This window comes from Salvia hispanica, chromosome 2, assembly GCF_029641045.1.
Source record: "Salvia hispanica isolate PSC_SH4W2 chromosome 2, Shi_PSC_v1, whole genome shotgun sequence".
Classification (NCBI taxonomy): Eukaryota; Viridiplantae; Streptophyta; class Magnoliopsida; order Lamiales; family Lamiaceae; genus Salvia; species Salvia hispanica.
This window is the reverse complement of record NC_142693.1, coordinates 16,268,035-16,288,212: the sequence shown is the minus strand read 5'-3', so window position 1 is coordinate 16,288,212 and position 20,178 is coordinate 16,268,035. Positions and strand designations below refer to the sequence as shown.

General features: G+C 34.3%; 2 protein-coding genes across 2 annotated transcripts; one reads left to right on the top strand and one right to left on the bottom strand.

Annotated features, from left to right (window-relative positions):
* The first annotated feature begins 3,272 nt into the window (after nucleotides 1–3,272).
* Nucleotides 3,273–4,922, top strand: NAC020 (NAC domain containing protein 20). The gene is made up of 4 exons (XM_048100812.2): nucleotides 3,273–3,502; nucleotides 3,593–3,858; nucleotides 4,053–4,316; nucleotides 4,634–4,922. The coding sequence occupies exons 1-4, from the start codon at nucleotides 3,346–3,348 to the stop codon at nucleotides 4,838–4,840; spliced, it is 894 nt and encodes a 297-aa protein (XP_047956769.1). The 5' UTR covers nucleotides 3,273–3,345; the 3' UTR covers nucleotides 4,841–4,922.
* A 5,196-nt stretch (nucleotides 4,923–10,118) lies between these two features.
* On the bottom strand, nucleotides 10,119–11,845 carry LOC125201513 (organic cation/carnitine transporter 3-like). Its single transcript, XM_048099666.2, has one exon. It carries the CDS (start codon nucleotides 11,762–11,764, stop codon nucleotides 10,235–10,237), a length of 1,530 nt encoding a protein of 509 aa, XP_047955623.1. The 5' UTR covers nucleotides 11,765–11,845; the 3' UTR covers nucleotides 10,119–10,234.
* Between the last annotated feature and the right edge of the window lie 8,333 nt (nucleotides 11,846–20,178).

Here is a 20,178-nt window from a genome sequence, read left to right as displayed (position 1 = left end):
AAATTCATAACCTATTTGAGAAATGTTTGATAAAATAAGCTCCTAGACATAAAAGAAAAACAATCATATATACTACAATAGTTTATTTCTCATTAATTTTCTCTCTGACTCGCAATTTATCTCTAACTTAATTATAGGCTCAACTATCCAATTTCATGATAATTTACTCTTAAGATATTTTACAAGTATTTAAAACATCTTATAAGCAGTTGGTGCACAAAAACTTTTTTAAAATGAACTTGTTGAGACACCATAGATAAAATTCATAAGCATAATATACAAAACAAAAAGAGAAACAACAACAACCACCTTCGTCAACAACGAATTGAAGGAAAAACACAATTTAACAAACCACACAGTCGATAATTGATATAATGTGTTAGTTCTTCTATTACTTCGTGACCGTTTCCTAACTCGTACTAGTATTTCTTCACAAATTTGTCCAGATAAAAAAGGAAAGTCCAGACTTATATTAGTACATTGCATTCACAAGGCCATGCACACAAACATTCCAATTATGGAAAGTTAGTTAATCTTATGATAAGAGTATTAGACAAATGTTTATGTAGGGATGTAATGAATGTTTAAAACATGAGATCATTAATAAACAAAAGTTCAAACATGGTATGCTAGTATTAATTTTAGGTTGGGGTGAGATAACATGCAATTTGATGTTGGTAGAGTGGAAGTACTGTGGGGAAAAAGAAAAAGAAAAGAGAGGGACCAGTCAAAGATAGGGTAATGTAATGATTATAGAGTTTGTTAGTATGCTATCTTTTAGGGGTTGTGAAAATGATATTTTAAGGAAAGGGAACTAAAAGAAGTTAAAACATAAAAGGAAAAGTAGAGATTGGAGGACAGGAAAAATTCAAAAGCAAGGGGGTGATGGGTTGCCAGGTAGTTTTTCTCATTTCTTCAACTGTTTAATCATCAAAGTGTTTTTTACTCCTTTGAGATATTGTAAAGTTTTGAGAATTCTCCTTCATGCTATGGACCCCATCTCCTAATTCATATAGTAGTAGTAGTAGTACTATTGTTATGTAATGGCCTAAATAAATTGATTTGTATCTTTGGAGTCGATGCATCATACATGCTTCAACCGTTAAAGAACGACGTACGAGCTAACGACGAGCTACCTAGAACAACACATTCCACACAAACAACAACGAAACCTAGAGCAAAAAGAGCCACTACTCAATGTAACCCTTTAATTATACATATGTGAAAGCATGCAATTGATCATATTTTGTTCGAATAAAAAAAATTACAAGAGGGGCCTTCATGTAGGCTATTTAGTGACCAAATAGGCTGATAATTGGGTGGAAAAAATAGTAGTGAATAGTATTTATAGATATCTCTAATTCAATAAAAGCGTGCAACATGACAAGCACATGTTTCACTTGTCGTTAAATGACATGATCAAAATTTGAGTATATTCTTCCAATGATAGAGTGTTAATTATGATGCCAAATTAGAGTTAAGTGTTAACCATAAAATTGTATTGCAACTCCTGTTTTATAAACATTCAGGGCTTTTACTTAAAATACAATCACCAATCAAACTCATCATCTGTATATTCGTCAAACATGTATGTATGTATACATATGATAGTTATCAATAAATATCAAATCCTAATGCAACTAGACACCAAATCTCAACCATTAGATAAAAAAATTAGCCAGAAGTCATTTTTAGGATGTTTTGATTCATAAAGGGTAGATTAATGGTTTTTCAAAATTGGAATGCACTATTTTCCTCTTATATGATATGCAGTGTCTTACTTACATATGAAACTAGTTTAAGTCAGATTAAAAACAGCTATGGAATGACCTAATTATACTGTTTAAATTTGACCGGCACTGACTAACATATATAGTACTCCCCCCGTCCCAAAAAACTTGAGTTGTATTCCTTTTTAATTCGTCCCAACAAAATTGAGTCATTTCCTCTTTGAACAAAAGACAAAACATCTAATCACTCTTTTTTTTATTCCATCATTTACTTTACTCTCTTATATTTTCTACTTTTTTCATCTCTCATATTTATTTAATATAAATTCTTAACCTCCGTACCCAAAAGTTTTATCTTAATTTTTATGGAACGGAGGGAGTAAACATATTGTACACTTAAATATGAAATAAAAGTGAGATATAAAAACTATAATTATTGTAATAGAAGATCTGATTTCCCGATTTAACCGACTCCTTGAGATTCGCAACTTATAAGTAATTAAACGTATCATTTTTTGGGCCTTTGTAGCTGAAGCTACCAAAATAGGAAAGGAAATATCGATTAAACTTGAAGATACCAAAAACAGTGTGGATCCACCACCTAGCCTAAACTAATAAAGCTACTAGTATTAACTAAACATTCTTGTTATGTGTTTGACACTCATCTCATCTTCTACATCATCTATATTAACAAGAAAATATTCTTGAGACCATGCATAGCTAGCTGTCTGTTACGAATTTCAGTGCCAGTAAACTTGTCTCGCATCGATTTTATAAAATGTTTATAGACTATATAAACTTGATATTTGAGATGAGTTCTCGCGTTTAATCGTAATAGATACGAATTGTGAGTATGAATACAACACTAAAATATAGTATAGTGTAGAATAATAGAGATGGAATAGGGGAGGTGTGATAATTACAAGTGATCTGAGAAAAAGGAAGAGGTGGTGGTGGCCCATGCAGCCTTTCTGAGGGCCCCCTCATTTTTGTTAGTTTGTGAGCAGACAAAAGCACTGAAAGCTTCTTCTTCTCCATCTCTGCTTTCACACACCTCACCCAATCATACTCCCCCAGAATCTTGTAAAGCCATCCCAATACATCCATCATCATCTTGTGATCACTTTATCTCATCTTATGTAAAATTCATCTCATTAGGTAAAAAAAGTAAAAGAGTTCCATCTTGATTTGGTGATTCTAATTCATTTTGTTGTGTACCCTAAACTCTTCTCACAAATTACAAATTACAATTAATATTAGTAAATAGTAAACAATCAATTATCAATGCATAATACTACTTAATATTGGTTTCTACATACAAGCAACATTGATGCCTTGTTTTTGCAGTGTGAACCCAAAATTAAATTAACAGTAATATTAAATTTGAAAGGGACTAAAAAACTATAAGGTTGATGCAAAAAAGACATAGGATGACGAGGACCACTTTAGTGGCTTTTGATCCTCAATAGTTCTCTTATACAAATATACACACATATATATATACAATACATCTCATTGTTGTCCAACCCTCCAATTTCTCCATCTTCATCCCTTCACAATATTCTCTTCCCTTCACCAAAAACTTACAAAAAATTTTTGTGACATACAAATACTTATGGGGCCAATGACACTCCCCCCCGGATTCCGGTTCCATCCAACGGACGAGGAGCTCGTGGCCTACTATCTCGACCGGAAAATCAACGGCGGGACAATCGAGCTCGACGTCATCCCCGAGGTTGATCTCTACAAATGCGAGCCCTGGGATTTACCTGGTAAGTACACCTAGTTCATATATTAATCAAATCAATTAATATTAGTTTCTTGATTTATTGTGAGAAATGTAAATAATTTTGATTTTACAGATAAGTCCTTCTTGCCGAGTAAGGACATGGAGTGGTACTTCTACGGCCCACGGGACAAGAAGTACCCGAACGGGTCACGCACAAATCGCGCAACGCGCTCGGGCTACTGGAAGGCGACCGGGAAAGACCGGACTGTGCACTCACAGAAGCGCGCGGTCGGGATGAAGAAGACATTGGTGTATTACAGAGGAAGGGCGCCACACGGCGTAAGAACTGATTGGGTAATGCACGAGTATCGCCTCACATTCTCCACGTCAACTCTCAAGGTAATTAATACGAATACAATGATAGTAACACACATTTTAGATCAGATAACACCAGACTTAATTTACATTTTATAATTAAATTTTAGATTAAAATTTTAGTTTAATGTGACATAATTATGTCACACATAGATGTGAATAAGTTGATTAATTAAAGTGCATTACTTTAATTATAGCCGTTTTTCACATTTATATAGGATTCTTATGCACTATGTCGGGTGATGAAGAAAAACATAGTGTCACAAAAGACTAATAATGAAGCAGCCGCGGAGCTAGTTTTATGGGAGGACGGCGCAACCCCGGAAACGTCCCGGGATCAAAATACCTCGTCCGATCTCACACCAGCCGCTGTCGTCTCCAAAGATTCAACGGCTCAGATCGGATCGGATGAAGTGAATAGCTCCGTGATGGATCAATTCTATTGCAATGGCACTGAAAACATATCAAATTTCAATTTTCAGGTAAATAATACTTTTAAAATAATTACTATTATAATATTATTGTTGTTACGTTATAAATAGATGGATGGTCCCAGGAATGATCCCTTTGATCGATTATAAAAGTGAGAAAAAGTAGAAGGGCTATGAACTAACTCAACATATAAAAGTGGAAAATATCTCCAAAACTGATGAATCAAATCGCTTTTTTCCTTCACCATTTCCCATGACTTCTTTTGACTGACTAAAATGTCTTTCCAAATCGAAATAATATGAATATATAATATTTTAATTTTAATTTTAATTTTTGAATCCAAATTGACATATAATTACATGTGCAGGATTACACAGGTTTATTCTATGAATCATGGTATCCATCGGTGGGGATGAACGATTTCCCGGAGATAGATTTTCCGATAGAGTGGAAATCGGGCGGTGAACACGTGGCGGATTCGGATAGGTTCAAGGAATGTCTCAACGGCATTGCAAATCTAGATGAGATTTATGCCTTGTGCTCTACACACGATAGTTATGCACACACTTTGTAATATTTTTAAAAATTACAGAGGTAGTAGTGATGATGACATTGGGTTAGGGTTCTTTTATTACATATATATTTTTCTTTTCTTTTTTGTTTGTTGGTTTGATTTATACTTGTAATGATCATATGGAAGAGGTAAGATAATTTTGTGGTAACATCTCAATTTCCTACTATTTTCTTTACATTTGTTTTTTTTTTTGTTCGTTTAATTTGTTGTGGTTTGCTAATTTTTGCCCGAAAATTGGGTTACATTTGGGGGAAAAAGATCAGTAAACAGTAATGGTTCCATCATTACTTTCATATAACTCGAACGTCGAACCCCCGATTTATTGAATGGGAAGCCCGATTTATTGAATGGGAAGAAGCGTATCACCAACTAAGTGGCTCTTCATTGCAATTATTTGAGTTGAGTTTGGTAATATATAAAAGTAGAGTTGATGCATGTGTATGCATTATAAAAAAGGCCAAACAAGACTATTTACTATCTAGGGTTCTAAGTGGGTGGGTTTAATTAAAGTTGGGTAATCTCAAAATGGAGTATAATAAATATGGGCTCTTGTTAACACTGTAAGAGCCCACAGCGAGGCCCAAAATAGTACAAGGTCATTTGTGTCTGTTTAACGATTTAATTATGAAGTTGAAGTTTGATTAGAGTAGTATAATTCAATCGATCATAAAATAATAATGTCCACACTCCACGCAGTGCAGCTTAATTGATAATCTATTTTTTGAATCCGACTTTGGGATATGTAATTTTCAGTACTACTGTAGATGATTGAGAATCTTTTTAGCATCTCAAGGAGAATTGAATGCTATAATTTGCTGGTTATTGAAAGTCATATATCATATATGCATAAGTAATTAATTTTCGGATATAATAATTGAGCAATTAGGTGGTACGGTATATTTAATTCCATTTTTTGTGCCAGTGATTACTGATTTGGGATTTACTTGAATAAAGAAAACGGAATGGAATTTTACAATTGATAGTAATAATTAATCGCCAGCCATTTTTGCACCTAAACATCCCATTTATCTTATTCTTATTTGATCGTGTATTTTCTTACTACAGTACATCTTTAGACTTTAGCTATTAGCCTATTAACATCCTATGCTTGTTATGCTATTTGAGATTTTGAGTGGCGGGAACATAATTTCCCATGAAAAATTACAAAATTAATCTCGTAAATTATCCAAGCACTGTTGCTTTGACATAGATTAATTTGTTACCAAATGTAGTACTCCGTATATGATTATCTAAAAATAACCCTTAATTACAAACACATTTTTGATAAAAATAACAAACACATACTCCTACTTAACTAACCAACAAATATATATGTTTGATTGTGTGTTCTTGTCTGTTTATAATTTTCTAATTTATAATTAAGGGATGACCTGGCTGTTCAAATTACTGGGATATAACTAAATCCATACTAACAGAGTTTTTAGGTGAGGACAATTGTATCGAAATTTGAAAAGGTAGATAGTAAAATCTGAAAAGCAGGGATTTTTATACTATTAGATATTGTATTAACGTGGCCATTTTCCTTGTATTATTAATAGCAAGCATCTTACACGTATAAATTAATTTAAAAGTGCACACTCTGAAACTCTGCCGCATAGGTATATGGATGATCGTTGCTCATATTGAAAAATCAATAATTTGTTAGTATATTTTAGATTTTCTAAACATAGGAAGATTTTTGGTAGATGTAGTCAGAAAAGGAGTTTACTGTTAAGGTTGGCAAAAACCTCATTGAGAAAACAACATTTTTAATTTTTGTAGTAGTATATGTGATAACGTATCAAATTTTTTATACATGTATATGTATTGATAGCAAGTTTCGTGGAAAAGTTGGAAGTCCAAATCTAGAACTAGTATATAAGTCTGATTCCAATTTTCTTACAATTGTTAATTTCCCGCGTTTTGCAGGTTAAAGATATTTTAAATTAAAATATCTTGATCTTATATGAGTATCTATTAAATTCATGTAAGTGCATTACAAAATTGATATATTCAATTCTCACCCATTGATAACAGTATTTAAAATAGGTGGTCCCTGTGCACCGTGCAGACCGACTCAACTCTATCTACCTATAACTCCTGTCTCGTTAAGAAATACTACCTTCGTCCACCAAATTTATCTCATTTTTCTATTTCCGTCCGTTCCTCAAAATTTATCTTATTTCACTTTTGCCATTTTTGATAATAGATCTCATATTCCACTAACTCATTCCTTCTCACATTTTATTATAAAATTAATATATAAAAGTAGGACCCACAATCTAATAACTTTTTCAACTCACTTTCCATTATATTTTTTAAAACCCGTGCCGAGTCAAAGTGGGACAAATTTTAGTGGACGGAGGTAGTAGAAATTATTTTCATTTTGCATGTATCGTCTCTTTTGAATAGAAATTCTCTAAATTTTCTATTTTAGGACGTGCATTTAACAATTCATTAACACTACTTCTACTGTTTTTTCTCTTCCTCTCACTTACTTTATCTAGTATACTTTCTCTCTCAATTATTCTCTCTTACTTTGTTAATTATATATTACTCCCTCCGTCCCAAGATAAGTAACTTATATTCCTTTTTGAGGTGTCCCACTATAAGTGACCTATTTCCATTTTTAGCAAAAAGTCATCTCTCTTACTTTATTCTCCACCTACTTTATTCTCTCTTCTCTCCTCTACTTTTCTCTCTCTCAGAGCACTCCCAATGGAGTTCCCTAAAAACTCCCTTATTTCTCCCTAACTCCTGCCACATCAGCGCCACATCAGCACCAAAATTTATCCCCAGTTTTTAGCCAAGTGCTACATTGGTTTCTCCCTTATTTCTCCCTTATTTCTCCCTAACTCAACATTTCATTTTTACATCATTATTTTTTATATTATTTAATTTTCCCTACAAATGTATTTAATAAATAGACTAATAATGAACAATTCATCGTTGTATTAATCATTGGAAAATATAATACAACGAGAAAAAAAAAACTACAAATAAAAAACGCAAATAAACAAAGATTTAAAAAAAAAAAATCTAAGACGGAGGGGCCGGAGGGGCGTCGGGATCGAGCCCCAGCGTACTCTGCAGGTGTTGGATGCATTTCCAGAGGGCCGCCTTTTCTTCAGGGGTCCCGCCGCCGGTGAAGTACAGCGTGTACATCTGGGTCAGATTGGCGACATTGCTCGAATAAGTGGCTTTTTCTAAGTCGATGACGGATTCCGACGCGACTTCCGACGTTGCGCCCTTCCCCTTCCGCCTCCCCTTCGCCTTCTTCACTCCCTCCGGGCGCTCGTGCGGACCATCCCCACTCAAGTCGATGTGGGCCGCGCTCCCCTCGCTCTCCGAAACGCTAAGTCGCGAGCGCACCGATTTCCCGTGCAGCGCGTCGTGCATTCCCGTCCGGAATTTGGGGAGATCCTTCAGCTTATCGTAGATGTTCCAATACTTGAAGCCCTTCGTCGACAAGTACTGGCTACTATACATCCGGATGGCCTCATCTCGGACCATGTGCTCGTTCTGGCCACTCGTCATGTGAGTCATCAAGTTAGAATAAATACCGTTGAAGTGCCCGCAGTCCCTCATGAGGCGCTCCCAATGCCGACGGATCGCCTCGCTGCCATGGTCCTTCATTGAGGCAGTCTTGTGGCTCCTGTACTTCGCGGCAATCCGCTCCCAGAATATGATCTCAGTCTGGTAGTTGCTGCGCTCCGCGTCCTGTGACGTGTCCGCCCAGCAGTCGGCTATCAGCTCGGACTCTTGCAGAGTGTAAGTAGTCCTTACCCGCTTCGGCCTCTCATCGGAACCCGTATCAGTCGCAGCCGACGACGCCGGCGCCTTCCCCCTCCCGCTCCTAGAAGGCGGCTCGGTGGGCGTTTCTTCCACCTCGAAGTCCTCCGCGCTCAGTGTCGCGGCCTGAGATTCTTGGTCGCCTGGGGTTGATCCGGGGGTGTCGAACTGGGGCCGATACACATCGTCGGCTGGAAAGGGCATTCTGCCGGCAGAGTTGAAGTACGGAGAAAGTCTCCGCGCCGGAGGAGTCTGCAAAGGAGACGGACCCCCGTATGGAAGTTGGCCGGGAGGAGAACCCATCGCCAACAACGACTGCATCCACTGCTCGTTTGCTTCATCCGTGTTGGGAATTTGTGAACTCGACTCTTTCCCCTTACCCTTATCCTTACCCGATCGGGAACTTTTCTTCCAAAAGCTCATAATTTTGATGAAAATTGAAGATTGGGAGAAGAGATTGAAAATGGAGAGAATGAAGATTGTGGGTGATGAATGGAGGAAGTGGAGGAAATATTTATAGGGGTGGAATGTAAAATAGCCGTTGGGTTCAAAAAAAAAAAAAAAAAATTTTAATTATCGCCGATTATCGCCGAGCGTCGCCACAGTGGCCGGCGATCGCTCGGCGATAATCCGGCGTTAGAACGCCACTCGGCGAAGCAACGGCAACATTATCGCCGAATTATCGCCGACTTCGCCACAATGGCCGGCGATAATTCGGCGATAACCGGCGATTTATCGCCGAGAATTCGCCACCTCCATTGGGAATGCTCTCATACTTTACTCTCTTCACTTTAACTTATTTAAATATCATTCCTTAAATCTCGTGCCCAAAAGAAGTAGGTCACTTATCTTGGGACGGAGGGAGTAGTAAAATTTATGTCATTTCAAAAATTAATAAACCAAAATTAAATTTAATCTAATTAATTGGTATAGTATATAATTTATTTAAAATTACTAATAAATATAAATTTTTAATGTATCCTAAATCCCTAATAAGACTAATATTTCCTCCATCTCAAGCTTTTTTGTGGTATTTCATTTCAGATCATTCCAAGCTACATGCAATTTGTGGTTTGTGCATAAACTATATTTTATCTCTTGATTTATTTTATCTTTCTTTATTTTTTTTTATAGAAGTATGGAGTATTACTTTCCTTTTATCTCTTGATTTATTTTATTTTTCTTTATTTTTTTTTTATAGAAGTATGGAGTATTACTTTCCTTTTACTTAAACTTTTAAATATCAATTCAGTAACTTTCATGGCGTAAGTAGCTTGATACGGATAAAATAATTTTTTAATATAAACAATAAATAATAACAAAAATTTACTATTATTACTCGTGGCCGTCTGACCCGGATTATTAGTTTAATTAAAATGGGATTTAGCAATCGAGGTGACATCGAAGTGAGATCCTCGATCAATTACTCTCTCGTCAATTCCCAATGTTTAATTAAATACTAACCCCAAAATGTAACAAGACGAAACGGTGCAACAACGTGTTTACAACTTTACATTAACTTGTCACGTAATAATCATAATATTTCATCACAATAGTAAAATAAAAAAATAAACCAGAGAAAATCAATACGCAATAAATGACTCAAATACAATACACTCCGTCGCTATTACCGGCGTCATACCGGCGCTCCTCCTCCTCCATGCTGTCACACAGCGCCCTCCCCCTCGTCTCCGGCAAGCACACCACAAACATGGCACACACCGCGATCGCCACCCCAAACACGCCGTACGACAGAAACGCGTTCTTCCTCCCCTCCGCCACCAGCAGCGGGCTCAGCGCCCCCCCGAACACCAGCGCCTGCCTCACCATCGACACCGCCGAGTTCCTCACGGTCGTCGGAAACAGCTCTATCGTGTAGATCAAGACGATGTCGAACGCCGTGCAGGCGCAGAAGAAGGAAAGCAGCTCCAGCACTATCTCCATCCCCTGCCAGCTCACCATCACGCAGCACACGCTGCATATCCCACTCATCACACACAGCCCCATCACCGCCCCCTTCCGGTTCAGTTTTCCAATAAATAGAAACGTAAACAGCGACGCCGGAAACTCCGATAACGCATTCAGCGTCACGCTTAGATATAAATTCACCGATAAATTCCCGAGCCCCAGAGGCATCCCGTAGTAGATCATCCCGATGCCAAACCCCACCACCATCATCGACAGGAGCCTCTTGCACGACCATCCTTTGCTTAAAAGGATTTTCGCTGCGGAAAAAATGTCATTTTCCTCCTCCATTGCTCTCTCCTCCCCGCACTGGCCGAAGAAGCTCTGCGTCAGGCTGCTCCGATTCGTCGGAGCAGCCATGCTCCTCAACGTCTCGGCGAATTCCTCCTTCTTCCCCTTGATAAAGAGCCACCTCGGCGACTCAGGAACTAAGAATACGAGTGAGATTGAATAGAGCACTGAGGGGACGCACGTCCAGAGATACATCATCCGCCACGAGCAATCTCGGGAGAAGAAGGCGATGATCGGGAGGGAGAGAAACCCTAGCGTGAAGCAGATGAATCCGACGATGCCGATGTTTTCCCTCCATTTCTTTCCGACGAGCTCGGTGGAGAGGACGAGCGCGCACGTGCCGATGGTGGCGCGGCCGAAGCCGCTGAGGAATCGGAGGGCGATGTAGATCCAGACGCCGGAGGAGAGGGCGGTGAGGACGCCGGTGAGGGACATTAGGAGGCTGGAGTAGACGAGCATCTTTTTGCGGCCGAGGGAGGAGTCGGCGAGGGTGGCGAGGGCGAAGCCGCCGATGAGGCAGCCGAAGAAGAAGGAGGCGGCGGGGAGGCCTTTGATGAGCGAGCCGGCGCACTGGAGGGACCAGTCGGAGATGATGGAGGCGCGGGAGGGCGTGTCCCACGCCCAGGCGGAGGAGGGGAGGTGACAGATGTCGGCGCAGGATTGGTTGTTGTTGAGGCAGGTCCACTGGGGCTCGGCGTCGGTGAAGACGCTGATGAAGGTCTGCTGGGCGTCGAAGAACCATGTGAAGGAGACGAGGGAGGCTTGGAGGGTGTGCTTCCAGCCGAGGTCGCCGATGCAGTGCTCGATCATGTCGTCGAGGGAGGGGGTGCGGTGGTAATCCTTTTCCGGGGAGAGGAGGGGCTGGGGATCGGTCATGGTGGGAGAGTTAAGGAGAGGGTATGGGTGAGGGTGAGGGTGTGGAGAGTGGAGTCGATTCAATTGAGGTATTTATGTATGGAAGGATACTGTTATTTTTAATTAAGTCTGTGTGTGTGTGTTTGGTGCTCTAATAAACAAGAAATTATTAAGATTTGATTTAAAGGTAGGATGTGTCTGGTGCCACCAAACTCTATCCGATTTTGGCAAACATACACTAATGTACTCCCTACGTTCCATAGAGTTATTTTGACATTTTGGTGCGTTCTATAGTTTTAGAATCATTTTCATTTTTAGTAAAAGTCAATACATTTTTTCTCGCTTACTTTACTGTCTCTTACTTTATTCTCTCTTCATATCTCTACCTTTTTCATTTCCTACTCTTTATATTTCCTTTATGAGTGAACTACAAAAATAGTCCCTGGACTATGCGTTTATCTCGCAATTGAACCCTGGACTTTAAAAATATTCTCAGACAACCTTGGACTAAGCGTATACTACCTCCGTCCCCCAAAATTTGCTACATTTTGACCCGACACGGGTTTTAAGAAATGTAATGGAAAGTGAGTTGAAAAAGTTGGTGGAATGTGGGTCCTACTTTTAAAGTATTAGTTTTATAATAAAATGTGAGTAGGAATGAGTTAGTGGAATGTGGGGTCCACTACCAAAAATGGTAAAAGTAAATTGTATCAAATTTTCAGGGACGGACCAAAATAGTAAACTTTATCAAATTTTCAGGGACGGAGGTAGTATTTTAAAATTGGTCTTTTTCTCTGTTTCGTGACGAAAATACCCTTTTAGGGGGATTTGGGCAATTTGGTCTTTTTACACTTTAAATCTGATATTATTTCAGTGATGTACTAAATCTGATATTATTTCAAAATTATCATTCTTCTTCCCTTTTGCCATCCTTCACTTTGTTTCTTAATTTCAATATTAGATTTAATTTTATAAAATTTAATTTTAAATTTTAATTTTTAAATATCAATAAATTTTTATTAATTATTAAAATTACTATTAAATAACAAATTAATAGTTTTAATCAATATTTGATAGTGTCTAATATTTAATCAATAAGGTACGACGACGCCTTAGTTTTAATCAATATTTAATAGTTTTAATCATAAATAGATCATATAACACGATTTATTCTGAGATAAATATGCATCTAATGTAAGACTAATATAATTTTCATTTATTAAGTTGAAAACAATCAAAATTAATTAGAAAATTTCAACAAAAATTCTCCTATATCAAGTTTTTAGTCAACTTCATAATTTTTAATCACAAGCAATTATAACAACTGAACGAAGGTTAAATAGAATAGCTCTTATTTTTTCATCATGATTAATCAGTACTTCTTCAATTCAGTTGAATATTATATTAAATACCAAAAATTAATAGTTTCAATATTTATAGTGTCCATGAATTAATAGTTTTAATTAAAACAATTTATTTGATATTTAAAAATTGAAATTTAAAATTTAATTTTATAAAATTAAATCTAATATTGAAATAAAGAAACAAAGTGAAGGGATGGCAAAAGGGAAGAAGAATGATAATTTTGAAATAATATCATATTTAGTACATCACTGAAATAATATCAGATTTAAAGTGTAAAAAGACCAAATTGCCCAAATCCTCCGAAACCTCCTAAAAGGGTATTTTCGTCACGAAACAGTGAAAAAAGACCAATTTTGAAATAAACGCTTAGTCCAGGATTGTCTGGGGATATTTTTAAAGTCCAGAGTTCAATTGTGAGATAAACGCATAGTCTAGAGACTATTTACCGAGCACCTTTTGTGTGAAGAATCCTCCATTTTCATCTCAAGACTCGTTTTTTTATCTTACAAATAGGTCTACCATATAGATACAACATAAATTTCCCAAAACAAAAGGAGCAGATTCACCCCCTTCAACTTAATTACACCGATCAAAAGAACAAATTTAAGCTGAATCAGCTATTACCTTATCACGAACGGAAATCATTCTAATTAGCTCAGCCTAAATTAATCAAGATCCCAGCCCTAATTCTCGCCTCAAAGAACCAAAAATCACAGCGCAAATGAAACAACCGACCAAATTGCCCAAATCCCCCAAAACCCCCTAAAAGGGTATTTCGTCACGAAACAGTGAAAAATGACCAATTTTAAAATAAACGCTTAGTCCAGGGTTGTTTGGGGATATTTTTAAAGTTCAGAGTTCAATTGCGAGATAAACGCATAGTCCATGGACTATTTTTGTAGTTCACTCTTCCTTTATTTAACTCACTTAACAAAATTTTTCTTAAATCACATGCTGAACTATGGAACGGAGGGAGTACTGTATATTTACGATACCTCGTGAAAAAATATCACTTCTGACGATAAATATCGTCTTAGTCCGTCATTATCAGTCATTGCTTTCTTTTGTCCGTCCTCCAATACTTGTCAAACTTTCTTTTACTTATTTTTAGTAATAAAGAAACACATTCTACTAATTTATTTTTACTCATATTTTATTATCAAACTATTATAAAATTAATATATAAAAATATTGCATATACTATTATTTTTTTTAATAACTAAAATATCATTAATATCATTAATTTGATTAATTGTATAAAAAATAAGTTTAGTACCTTTCTATTTTTAACTTTTAATTCTGTTATTTGACTAAGTGTGTGTTAGGCGCTCTAATAAACAAGAAATGATTAAGATTTCGTTTTAAAGATAGGATGTATCTGGCGCCACTAAACTATATCCTACTCTATTTTTATAAAACATACATCTACAAAATAAGTATATTGTGAATGATGTTTGTATATTTGCGATATTTTTAAAATAAAATATTACCTGCTCTGGTCATGATAATTACAAATTCTATACTGCCATTTTAGTTCAATCACCATTAAAGTCCCATTTAGAATTCACTGAAAAACGCCAATATATCTTTATCTTTACTTTTCTTTAACACGCTAAATGCCATTATAAAATTTTGAAAATTAATTAAATCAGACAATTAAATAGCAAAACAACCAAAGTGGGATGCTGTATATATCTCATATCATTTAATATGAAGTCAAATAATTTTTTAAGGTCAAACATGATACTTCTAAAAACTTCATAATTTCATAACTTTTAAAATATGTATTCCTTAAATCATTGTCCAGAAATATCTTAAATATGCAAACTGAAGAGACCCATTTTATGGTTCACAAATATATGTACAAACATGAAGTAGTACTATTATTTTATTAACTGAAAATTATTGATGTCTTAATTTAATTAATTATTTAAAATAAGTTTAATTCCTTTTATATTTGTAACTTTTTATATACGTATATAAAATATGATTAATACACATTAGAATGAGAGAAACAAACAATTAAGATGCATCATAGAATTATCCCAAAACACAAGTGATGAGTAATTGGTGGCGCCACCAGTAGTAAGTTTCGCAACAAAATATTAGTACTAGAATTATTAGATGAATTTTTAAAGATTCAGAGGAGAAACCAACCATTTTTATTCATTTATGAAAGACGTACTGTATGACAGAACATGATTTTTTTCTAGATGAGACGTAATGGCGTAATATCATGATTTTAGTCCTATGAAAGACGAACGATTTTTACTCCGTATTTAAGTTTATTTCCAAAGGTATATACGTATAGTTAATTTTACTTAATTTGAATGTTACACGTGTAATTGATATTTTTTAATATTTTCTTCGTCCGTTATTAATTATTTTTACTTACTAGTACTATTTTCCTTAACTCATCTTTATATATAAAGGTTAAAATGAGATTTTTATTATTTAAGAATAATAAAGTATTCTCTTCATCTCCTAATAATAGATGTAGTTTCTTTAGTACATAAGATTTGATAAAATGAATTAAATAGATTAAATGGAACGCAAATAAAATATGAAAGAAAATAAAATAGAGAGATGATAGAAAAAATAAAATAAAATATAGTAATAAATAAATATATTACTACTTTGTAATAAAAAAAGAAAATAATTCAAGTATAGTGGGGCAATAAAAAAATACGACTAAGAGGAACTACTATTTTCAGCAGAGATTACGAAATTTTACTATAGATGCATGATGTCCTTGAATAATGAATGCACGTCCAAGGTTCAATAAGAGATGTCACTCGAGCCAACACAATATGTTTCGGGCTAATCTTAGTCGCATTCATGTTAATTGGAAAGATATAGATTTTCGTCCATCTTTTACTTAAGGCACATATTTTTAAGAGAAAAAAGAAGAAAATGTGGAGGAATGGTTCGAATGAAAGGTTGTGACACATTACCGCCTGGTTGGCCCGTTTAACCAGTCAGTCCGAACACGCGAGCCTGATTTCTAATTGGGTTGTAAATTTCCAGTCCTACCCCTCTAATTTTAGCGAATTTATCGGTTCAGCCCATTATGTTCAGACATAACTATCCTCCCTAGATTCAACCATAAAGACAACACAATATTAATTTTTTTTAATGCAATTAAATTAGTACCGATAGGATTGATTGTATGCACTCAAAGCAATAATTTCAAGTTCCTACATACTCCCTCCCGATCATGAAAAATAGAGCACATTTGTCATTTTTGGTTGTCCACGAAAATAGGACATATATATTCAAATAATATAGACTCCACATTCCACTATCACTACTTCTCTCGTACTTTTTTTTTCCTTTTCTCTTACTAAAAAGATGGACCCTACATTCCACTATCACTACTTCTCTCTTACTTTTTTTTTTCTTTTTCTCTTACTAATAATATAGACCTCATATTCCACTTACACTACTTCTCTCTTACTTTTTTCTCTTCTCTCTTAATTTATCAATTCTACATTAAAATCTGTATCATTCACAAAGTGTCTTATTTTTCGTGGACGGAGGGAGAGAGTATATTATATGAGGATTATTCTCATTTTAATTCATTAAATATTTGTTTTAAAAAGTAATGATTATTTTAAAAATATTATTATGAAATAAAAAATCTTAATAATAAAGTAAAAGTTAAAATGAAAATAAAATCTAAAAAATAATTATAAACGCTAATTTAGATAAAAATTACATTAAATAATTATTATAAAGTCGGTCATCCGGCCATCTACATTTGTCCCACTCACATCTATCTACTAATTATGAAATAATCATTTACTGATTACATGTTAAGTTAAATAATCATAATTATTAACTCGATGCAATAAATAAACAGTATCATTATAACTCGATCCAGATCTTAACCTTAAAATTTAAGCCATTAGAAAAAGTGACAATCAAATAAAGAAGACTTTATTAGACACGAGCGCCGCACAATGAAGGAAAATAGAGTCCTGTGCTGATTTATGTCGCGGAGTTATTTAGTCTATATACTCCCCCGTCCCATTATATATGCAATATTTGGGAATCAGTACGGATTTTTATATAGTGTTGTTTTATGATTTAATGAAGAGAGATAAAGTAAGAGAGATAAAAAAGTAATAACAGAGATATTTTTATTTTAGAAAATATTTTATTTTTAATAGGACAAACTAAAAAGAAAAACGTTTCATTTTTAATGAAACATAGGAATTTCGATAATGATTTAGTGAGTAAGATTAAACACACAAGATTCAATATTTCTTTACTAAAAAAAAAAATTCTGTATTTCTGTTATAGTAACATCAAGCCATTTATAAGACTGGGCCCACAGGATCTTTTTATATAGTGTATATGAGCACAGACTTACGTGTAATGAACGCCCAGCCGTTTACTTATTTTATAACCATTAAATTGTTGTACTCCAACCTTTTTTTATTTGTCACTATTATCAAATTTATGGTAGGTTCTTCAAATCAGACGTGTTAGAGAATCTGTTAATTATATATAGATTAATTTTGTGGGGAAGTTTGGGATATACTGCGGAAGGGATCACCTCATACGAAGCATACAATATTTAATAATACACTACTAAATATTTGATGAGGGGATCCCATTTTATGGTAAAAAAGTTATTTCTAAAAATTTTCTTTCACTTTCTCATTTCTCATTACTACAGTAAATCAAAATAGTTTTGTTATTTCATGCAATTTTGCATATTATATGTAATCAAATAAGTTACGTAACTGTTGTTAAAAATATTTAATAAGTCAAGTTTTATTTACTTCAAAATATTTATATAAAAAGATTAAATTTTTATGAATTCTAAAAAATTTAAATTTTTTAATTTTTTATTTCTTTTTCTAATTTTATTAAGATTGTTTAATTTTTTACTATCCGTAAAAGATATCGATCTTATATAAAAATGTAATTAACTAGAATTTGACCAATTTCATGTTTTATATAGCTATTATCGATAAAAAAAAATAATATACAAAACATAGTACTCCATAAAAATAATTGCAAAATTTTAATTTAATTAAAAAAAAGTTTGACGTAATTAGGAGAAAATGATACTCTAAACTGACTAAAATAGTAAAAGTGAAATAATTTTTTTTATATGGAACCGGAATAATAAAATGAAACTTTTAATAAAGACTGGAGAAAATAATAATGCAGAAAGTAGATCGAGAAAGCATTAGCAATTTAGCATGAAACAAAATTGCTTTATGTAAAGAGTTGCAAATGGTCGCACACTCGTATAGCTTTGCACGTTACTGTGTAATTAAGCACGAGACTACTCTACTCATTGTCAATTTGTCATTGCTTTTTCCATTTATTTGTTGCTAATATATTCTGTTTTCTCTTAAAACTTGGTGGAGTAAATATTAATTTGTAATTATATATTAGTATTAATTTATAAATAATTAATCATGAAAAATACTGCTCATGATTTGAATCGAAACATGAATTTCTTGTCAAGCTAATTAGTATAATTATTTTAAAAAACAAAACTAAAATCGTTAGTTCCATCAATTTCCTTGAAATCGGAACCGGGAATTTCCTTGAAATCTGAACCCTCGGTTCAATATTGGAAGTGTCCATTTTGTAAGAGCATCTCCACCGAAGAAAGGTAAATGAAAGAGGGAGGTGTGTTATATTAATGCTAACTATTTAAATTGTTAACTCTGCTAACTTATCAATATAGTGTATTAAAAATGTCAACACGGTAACATCAAAATGTCACACAAAATATCAACACATTATATTGAAGTTCAACAAAATTATGTGTTGACATTTTAATGTCATCGTGTTAACATTTTTAATACACTGCGTTGATGAATTAACAAGTTAGCAACTTAAGAAAGTTAGCAATTGATCACACCCCATGAAAGAGGTACATCGTCTATTTACCTTCTCAAAAAATGAAATATGCCCTTCCAAAAAGTAATACATTCCAAAGGAAAAAAAGGTATATAGAAAGGTATATCATTTAAAAATAAAAATAATAGTACAAAATGTATTAAAAAAATATAAAGTGAATAGCTTATCCACTGGCATTTGATTTTTCATAAAAAGAATGCAAATATGATGGTTATATGATTTACCTCTTCACTAATGGGGAGGTAAAGATACCTCTTCAAAATGGGAAAACGTATAATACCTTCTCAAATACCTTTTCTCTTAGAGAATGATTTTTTATAAAGAAAAGATAAATATGATAGTTATATGACTTTATCCCTCCATTTACCTCTCCCTTTGGAGATAGCTCTAATCAGTGTCATAAATAATGATAGAAGCACCTCCCATTTCTTAAATTTTCGTCCTAATATTCTAGATTCATTTTCCCCCCTGAAATAAGCATCAGAATACCAATCTCCCGAACTCCTATATTAATAATTAATATATTATTGATATTGTAATCAGTCATTTATTTTAGATGAGAAAATGAGAGTACTAGAAAATATCATGTGTTTAAATTGGTTTTCAAATTGATTTTAGGGAAAAAGCAATAATTTAAGTCCTAGAACATTCGTTGAGCCAATTCCAACTTTCGCATGCAATATGATCTTCAACTAGTAATAAAAAGATTGGTAGTTGATATCATGATCATATACGTGTAACGTGCGCTCTCCAACACCATGAGCGCGATACAATTTATACACATTAATTTACCTTAGTTAACACTTAACTACATATTCAAACCAAAATTTAATCATCATTAATTAGTATATTAATCTAATCTAATGGCAATTAACGGCGCTGCGCTAGAGCTATACGATTGAAGGAAAATGATTGAAAATAACACAATGAGGGAAAATTATCTAAAACCAACATCTATTATGCCTCTATTTTCTAAAATCACATACTATTAAATTATTAGGAGTAATACTTTTCAAACATACATGCATGTGTACTTTCAAACTTTTTAATTTGTCCCAACGTAACATCCGTAAAGTATTTGGTTAATTGTTCCATTAGTGCTTGCTGACCAGACAATACTAATCTACTTGTTATCCAATTAGTAGCTACGTATATTTATAAGAAATCAGAGTCGTCTTTAG

Coding starts and splice junctions, on each gene's coding strand:
- LOC125201513 (XM_048099666.2), bottom strand. CDS start 11,764: ATGACCGATCCCCAGCCCCTCCTCTCCCCGGAAAAGGATTACCACCGC.
- NAC020 (XM_048100812.2), top strand. CDS start 3,346: ATGGGGCCAATGACACTCCCCCCCGGATTCCGGTTCCATCCAACGGAC. Junction 3,859..4,052: donor TCTCCACGTCAACTCTCAAG/GTAATTAATACG, acceptor ACATTTATATAG/GATTCTTATGCACTATGTCG. Junction 4,317..4,633: donor TATCAAATTTCAATTTTCAG/GTAAATAATACT, acceptor TTACATGTGCAG/GATTACACAGGTTTATTCTA.